General features: G+C 37.4%; 1 protein-coding gene across 1 annotated transcript; it reads left to right on the top strand.

Moving 5' to 3' along the window:
- Nucleotides 1-353: 353 nt before the first annotated feature.
- rps21 (ribosomal protein S21) lies at nucleotides 354-7352 on the top strand (the record flags this gene model as incomplete). Its single annotated transcript, XM_014020592.1, is given in 4 exon segments — nucleotides 354-417; nucleotides 3087-3158; nucleotides 6582-6637; nucleotides 7287-7352. Coding segments are annotated over 4 exon segments (202 nt in total), but the record flags the coding sequence as incomplete, so codon positions are not given.
- Nucleotides 7353-7864: the final 512 nt, after the last annotated feature.

The following is a 7864-nucleotide window of genomic DNA, read 5'->3' as shown; positions in this document are numbered from 1 at the left end:
CGGCTTACACTAAAAACTAGTAATATCTCTAAAAGTATTACAGCACAAACGCTGATTTGAACTGCACAAACATGCACAAACGAAGCACTAATAATGTAGACTACTTTGGTTAATTTTGGAGCTTGCTGGGGGGGATTATAACGTSTTAATGACCTAAAGACATAATGCTTAATATCTCAAAAACTATAACAGCACAAACGSTCATTTTAACTGCACAAACCTGCACAAACGAAGCACTAACCAATCCGCTTACTAGTTTTTATTTTTTGTGTGGGTGGGGTGTCAGCTTCACACAGCTTTCCATGTGGACTCAGCCTCTGACATCAGGGTAAACTTCTTCTCTACTGTTGCAGCTCAGCAAGCAACAGAATCATCGGAGCCAAGGACCACGCTTCCATCCAGCTGAACATCGCTGAGGTAACCCTCAAATAATGACCTCATCGGATCACAGGCTGAACTTTTGACACATTAACAGATGCGTTCTCAAATGTTCTCCAGTATTTTTGTTGATCGGGTGGATGACAGTAAAACTGAAACAAAAAAAAAACAAAACAGTTTCACTAACTTTAATTTAATCCGATGGATTTTTATTTAAAAATGAATTTGCACCAGTTCTTATCGGCCACTCTTAAATGCTGAAAACATGAAATTATGTTTTTCCACCTGTTTGTGGACAAAAGTAAATTAAACGGATTAAACGGCCGTTCGGAATAAGAATGCGTCATGCAAACAGCGTCATGTAAACAGCTCGCTCCGATTATTCTGATCTGATTGAGCTCGATCCGAATGAATTTTTAATCCGAATGAAAAGGGTGGGTTATGCCGATTTGATAATCAGAATGAGGTTTATGTAAACACTTAATCGGATCATCTTATTCTGATTGTAGAAAACTGACCTGTGTGCGCATGTCTGCTGACTTCACCCGGTGGGCCAGCAGCGCTCCAGCTGCGCAGCATCGTGCAGAACTTTTCCTCCTCGCTCTCTTAACAGATGAAAAAGGAGGCAAACAGCCAACGTTGCTTCGCTAAAAATAAAAAACACGTATTGCTTCATCTGCAGGCTGCAGCTCAACCGAGGAGTAACGACGTCTCTACCGTTATTAAAAGCTGACACGGGTCCGTCCTGAGCGCACAGAGGAGCTTTGTTTACGTTTGTAACAGAAGTAGAGCTGAATGTTTACAACACTGCGCATGTCCGGACTTTTATTCTGAATAAAACTCCGGTGCATGTAAACACTTTTCATGATCGGATTGTGTCCATGTAAACAGTACATTCGGATTATTTAATTTGAATACATTTCAATCTGATTAAAACATTTTGTGCTTGTAAACATAGCTGATATAATTTTACTTATTAAAGCTCATATCTTACCACTTGAAACATCACTAGCCCTGAAGCTGCTGGTAGACATCRCGGTTGGAATTATCAAAGGTTTTTGACACCTGAGAGACACCGTAGCAACTCCTTTGTGTTTTGGGGTGGGGGGGTGGAGGGAGGATGATTCAACCACTAGATGTCGCTGAAAACAACAAATCTTACACACTGTGCCTTTAACTTAGAAAACATGAATGAATGAATGAATGAATTTATTTATTTTTGTTCGGGAAAGTGAGCAATTAAAACATAATTTGATGCATTGCACCAGATTTAGCCTAAGGTAGTCCCTGAATGATGAAAGTGTTTTTTGAGACTTCTTATAATTGCCTGTTTTGTATTTGTTTTGTTGTCAGCAGTCAAGTTACTTTAAATTATTTTGTTTAATATTTTATTCAAATTTTCTTTCTTATTAACTTTGATTGCTATGCTGGGCCTTTGAGGGGACGTTTATTTAAATGTGATAACATGAATGTGCAAAATTATCAGGCTAAAGGAAACTGTCATGTCATATACCTGCTGCCTTTAAGAAAATGATGCCATGGTCAAATATTTAAAAATAATGAACAACAAAAAAATGTAAATATAAACTACATCTTTAAACATTCATGTCAGTTTTTTGCTTTTGAACTAAAACAGTCATCTCTCAGTTAACTATATTACAAAATAATATTATCAGATCCATTTAAATTTTGAATCTAAGTGGAAACAACAACAAAATAAAAAATGTTTTGGACTGTGAATAAGTGTAATTCTGCAATATCTGTGGATCTGTCCTGATCTGTCCTTACCTGAGAAGACTCTGCATCATCAKCATTATGCTGCTGGATCTGCTAATGTCTCCTTCCTGACTTTGCTCCTTTTATAATGAAATTAAAGATTTGTTTTAAATATGTGGAAAGCAAGGGAGCACAACTTCTGTACAGAAACAAAAAAGAATTGGGTTTTTCTCATAGCGTTAACTAGCGAGGGATGTAACAAAAGTAACAATAGTAATCTACTCAATAACTACCGGTAGTCATATTGGCATGTATTAACTCAATAATTTAGCTTACATTGGACACCTCCAACAGCATGACTCAACTTACATGGTTTGTTTGGCAAAAACTCTGTAAAGTTTTTGCTTTTTGCTGGTTCCAGCTGGTTTCTGACCCACACGGTGTAGCTCTGCAGCAGCACGTCTCCCCTCGGTGATCCACAGGTGTAAACACCACTGTTAGCTCATGATACGTTTAAAGACGGCTCAGAAAAACACGTTACCGCCTTTTAATAAGAGATTAAACAGTTGGAATGGATAAAAAAGTGCAGGCGACAGAGGGCACAGATACAGGAATTGTGGGAGACATCTCCCACGTGTACCTGCGTCTGTTATGTCCATGGCTTTTATTAAATTAAAAAAAAAAAAGAGAATGGCTCTCAGTGGGGAGCCAGCTCCCATCGTTCACTTCAAATAGCCGGCTCTTGGAGCCGAAATGTTCACGACTGACCCATCACTTCTCTGCAGTGATCAGATGCTGAGGTTCAGTTTCATGTAAATCCCAAACACCTGATGTGTTGCTGCTGTTTTCATCATTCTGACGTCAGCAGGAAAATATATTTTTCTTGGTTCTGAAAGCAATCAGACTGTGGAGCAGCAGATCCTTTCGGTGTGATGTTGAGCAGTGGTTCAAATGTTTGTGTGTTTGTACCCACAATGCTTTGTGTTTTTCAGGTTGACAAGGTGACTGGTCGCTTCAACGGTCAGTTCAAGACCTACGCCATCTGTGGACCCATTAGAAGGATGGTGAGAAGATCTGTGTTCAGATGTTTGTGTTCTTGTTCTGGTTGTTCTCTTTCTGTAATGAAAGCTGTGAATACAAAGTTGTTTAACTCTGAGCTCTGGTTTGTTGTCAGATGTAGGAGGGCTCAGACCGGTGTGGTCTCCCAGATATCCCTGACATCACAATCTGACCCATTTATATCATTTCCCATGCACATCAGTCAGTCACTGATCTGCATGGGTAAAGGAAAATATTTTTGACCATCTTTTATCCTCAGATATTTACACACATTGAACTGTTTAGTTTTTTTTAAAGGTTACATTTTAACTTCAAGTTTTGTCAATATTTATTTAGAGCAGTATTTGTGTTAGCGTGCTTACATCATAGTTGTGAGATTTATGCCAAGTTAAAAAATGTTTTAAAGTCAGTATTTGTATCTATTGATCTTCTGCTCCGTTCTTCCCTCATTCGTGAATAAGACCCCGAGATAAGGGTGGGCGATGTATCGAATATACTCGATGTATTCTGAGTTTTTCAGTGTATGATGTAGAGTTTATTAAATAGTTTATTAAAGAGTTTATTAAAGATTTAGAGCACAATTTTCTTAAAAACCAGAGTTTTCTATTGAATCAATCTACCTGTAAAGATCCGCCCTCTCTGAGACCCTCGAGTGAAAAGTAGAGACTTCGATCTTTAAACCAGTTTTTAAATTGTGTTGTTAGGCCAAGTAGATCCGAAGCGAGCTGCGTCGCAAAGAGGAAGCCCGTCCTGTGGCGAATAAAAATGTACCTCAGTCCACCATTTGTTTTCTCCTCTTGGGCCAGAAATCTAAAACCAGTCTTTTTTTTTCCTAACTGAGCCTCAAAAGTTATTATGATAAGCAGCAAAAAGGTTCAGGATGAAGGGAAAAAAAAGATGCGAGCAGAACTCCTGGTCTAACTCAGTAGGGGAGGGGGGAGGGATGGGGGGCTGCTTCAGAACCGCTTACTGGGTCGTTTTAGCCACAGACAGAACCAACAAGAAGGAAGCGAAACATAAAGAATTAGAGAAAAATCATGAATTCTAAATGCAAATAAATTCTAATTATAATAATAAATTAATAATAGTTTTACATCTAAGAATCATATTTTATTCTTTTTCTCTGTTTTCCTCATTCAGAAACCTATTAAATTTCTGTATTATGTTTTATAACTATAACCAAGTTTATTAATGTAAGAGTAATCCACATTTTTGGGTGTTTTTTCCCCCAGTGTTTAACACAGCAGGCAAAATCAATTGTGAAAATATTTATGATGTGCTTTTTTTAATTTAGCATATTATTTTTAAAAAAACCTTCATTTTATGAAAAGACCTTCTTGATTCAATAGAAAACTCTGGTTTTTAAGAAAATTGCTGCTTATCAATTAATTGTTAGTCCGTCTAAGATAAATCAACTTCAGGCTACTTCACATTAATCGATAACTTGCCTCCCTAATTTATACAGGAATTAAAATAATTTAAATCTACTTATATTTATGTAATTAAGTGTTTTAATGATTTGGCTGATTAATCAAAAAAATAATAGACAGATTTACCGGTAATCGATTATTAAAATAATTGTTAGTTGCAGTCCTAACTGAATCAGGTGTGTTGGAGCAGAGAAACAAGGTAAACATGCAGGATAATGGTCCTCAGTTACTTGAGTTTGACACACCTGATCTGAAGTGTAGACAAAAAGATTGTGGCAGTAATTCCATTTGTAAAACACTTGCGTAAGAAACTTATGGTTAAACCGGTTAAAATAAAACATTTAAATTTGTTCAGATTCAGTATTCTAATGATTTTTGATCAATTTTTAATCATTTTTTTCATTGATTTTTGAAGGTATCAAATATATATCGTTTATCACGATATAGTCAAAATATATTGGGATATAAGATTTTCCTCATATTGCCCAGCCCTACCCCAAGATAATCTCCCACTTGGGGCAGAACCTCTTCCCCGAAACAAAGGAGGCGCTCTACCCTTTCCCGGCTCAAGACCATGGTCTTGGATTTGGAGGCACTGATCCTCATTCCAGCTGCTTCACACTCAGCTGAGAACTGCTCCAGTGGGAGCTGGAGATCAGGATCTGATGAGGCCAAAAGGACCACATCATCCGCAAAAAGCAGAGATGTGATCCTAAGGTCACCAAAAAGGATCCCCTCAACACCTTGGCTGTGCCTAGAAATTCTGTCCATAAAAGTTCTGAACAGAATCGGTGACAAAGGGCAACCTTGGCAGAGTCAAACTCTCACCAGAAATGAGTCCGACTTACTACAATGCGGACCAAACTCAGACACCGGTCGTACAGGGACCTAACAGCCCGTATCAATGGGCCTGGTACCCCATACTCCCAGAGTACGCCCCACAGGACTCCCTGAGGGACACGGTCGAACGTCTGCTCCCAAGTCCACAAAATACATGTAAGACTGGTTGGGTGAATTGTGGTTGAGTTGATCTAAAGATCCACCTCTTCATTTGACTGAAAAATATCAAATATTCATATTTTTATTCATTGTAAACCTGTTGTTATTTAAAGTTATCTCACTGAAATAAATATCGATTTTAAATTTTGTGAATCTCTACAACTACAAGTTTTTTGTAGCACTTTTAGAAGAAGTGCCTTTTTCTCTTTTTATATAGATTTGTTTTGTAGATTAGTGGTTTTGGAGGCTGTCCAGGTGTTTTGTGGTGGTCTGCAGGTGGAGCTGATGCTCCTGTAGGTGATGGTGGTTGTAGAAACAGTCATGATTAAAGCTTTACAAGCTTTAGTTTGGCTGTTTCTGTGGGAGGGACAAATGGGGCAACATTATGTCCTTCAAATGTGAAACCAGAGCGCCACCTAGTGGGCTAATAATATAAAACTCAAAACATTAAGCCAACTTGAATGCATTACTTAATGATGTGATTAATACAGAGTCCCATCGATTTATTCATGGTCCTCGTAAAAGTAGAAAACATTTCTGCTCACACTGAACCAATACTGGACCATGAGGTGCTATATTTGCTTGCAGCTAATGTAAAACTGCTAGGTTTGAAGAAAAAGGAAAGATTTGTTTATTCAGTCCACAAGGCTTTAAATAAATTGACAAACACAAAAACTAGGGATATTCTATCCATAATTTCAGTTAGTTTTGTAAAAAAAAATATGGTTTCAGTTAGTTATTTTTAAATTTTTATTAGTTTTTATTTATTTCAGTTAACTAAATTGTTTTTTTTTTTTTTCAATTTCAGTTTTTGTTGTTTAGTTTTAGTTAACTATAGTAACCCTGCCAGTAGACTTGTCCCTCGCTCACACACATCTGGTTAGAGGGGCTACAGATGTGGGTGAATGTGGGATCAATATATTTCATTCTGCAGACGTGAGCCTTCAGCAGATGAAGGTCAGCCTCAGTTCTGATCCTGGATCTGGTTTTGTCTTGCAGGGAGAGTCTGATGACTCCATCCTGAGGTTGGCCAAGACTGACGGCGTCGTTGCAAAGTATGGAAAAGTTCTGATCCAGTATTTGTTTCCTCTTTCATTCTCTCTGCTGAGTTTTCACATCTTAAAGGAGTATTTCAGACACGTAGAAGTGAGATTGTGTAATTTTTCAACAAGCTCAGTTTGTAAAAATGATAGTTTGACAGGACTGAGGAGCTAACAGCTGGCTCAGAGAGCAGAGTGGACTGCTGTTGACTTTTTCACCTGTTCTGCAGGTTGTAGCGTTTGACAGCAAACAGAGACATGAGTGTTCCAGAGAAGTGTCAAGTTTTAAATCAGAATCAAGTTTATCTGGTCTTTAATGTTGGGACACTCTGCTGTCATTAATGTAATCCAGTGTTAGTGATGAACAGCCTCAGAGTCCAGAGCAAAACCAAACAGACCATTTCTACGTCAACAACTTCATATCTGTGTTCTCCTGTAGTGACACTAAACAGGAAATCTGAGTGGGATTATTTCCATATTTGCTGAAGAGAAAGTGTTTTACTGAAAGTTCAGATCCTTCCTGGCTACATTCAGATTTGTTTGAATCAAACCATAAATAGGCAATGGCAGCTGCTGGGGTTGGTTACGTTTCATTTGCTGCCGGAAGCTTTCTCAGAAAACATCCCGTTTTCACAAACTAACCTCATTTCTTCTTGTTTCACAGGAACATCTGAGCCGTCCAGTTCAGGATGTGGAAAATTAGTTCAATAAAAGGATGAAAACAAACAGATTCTTGTCTGTATTTCTTTAATGAGTCGTGACAAAGTGGTGTGTGGAGAGAAAGGTAGCGACACTGCATTAAAACATAAGGTATTCGTGTAWAAATACGATCTCGAGTAAAATACGATCATTTTTTGATCTTAAAAGGCATAGAAATCATATTATCAATATCCCGTGTATAATACTATCCCCCCACTTTATGGATGATTTTTATGGTTAAATCTCTAGTATTATACATGAATAAATACAGTAAATAAAATAAAATAAACTCTAAATCCCATGCTGAAATGTAACTAAGTGAATCTCAGCTTTTACAAACTCTACTTAAATAATCTGGGTATCAAAATAAAGCAACACTTAGAGATTTAATCAGAAGTGTCAGTATCAAAACAGCTGCTGTGGTTTTAGACATATTGAAGATGGAACATAATTTAATATTTTTACTCTCACCTGAATAATTCTTTCATTAAACAGTATATAACCATTTAAAACCATAATGAATCAGACTAAAAACTCTTAGAA

This window comes from Austrofundulus limnaeus, unplaced genomic scaffold, assembly GCF_001266775.1.
Source record: "Austrofundulus limnaeus strain Quisiro unplaced genomic scaffold, Austrofundulus_limnaeus-1.0 Scaffold259, whole genome shotgun sequence".
Lineage (NCBI taxonomy): Eukaryota > Metazoa > Chordata > Actinopteri > Cyprinodontiformes > Rivulidae > Austrofundulus > Austrofundulus limnaeus.
The sequence above is the reverse complement of the archived record's forward strand: the minus strand, read 5'-3'. Positions and strand labels throughout refer to the sequence as shown.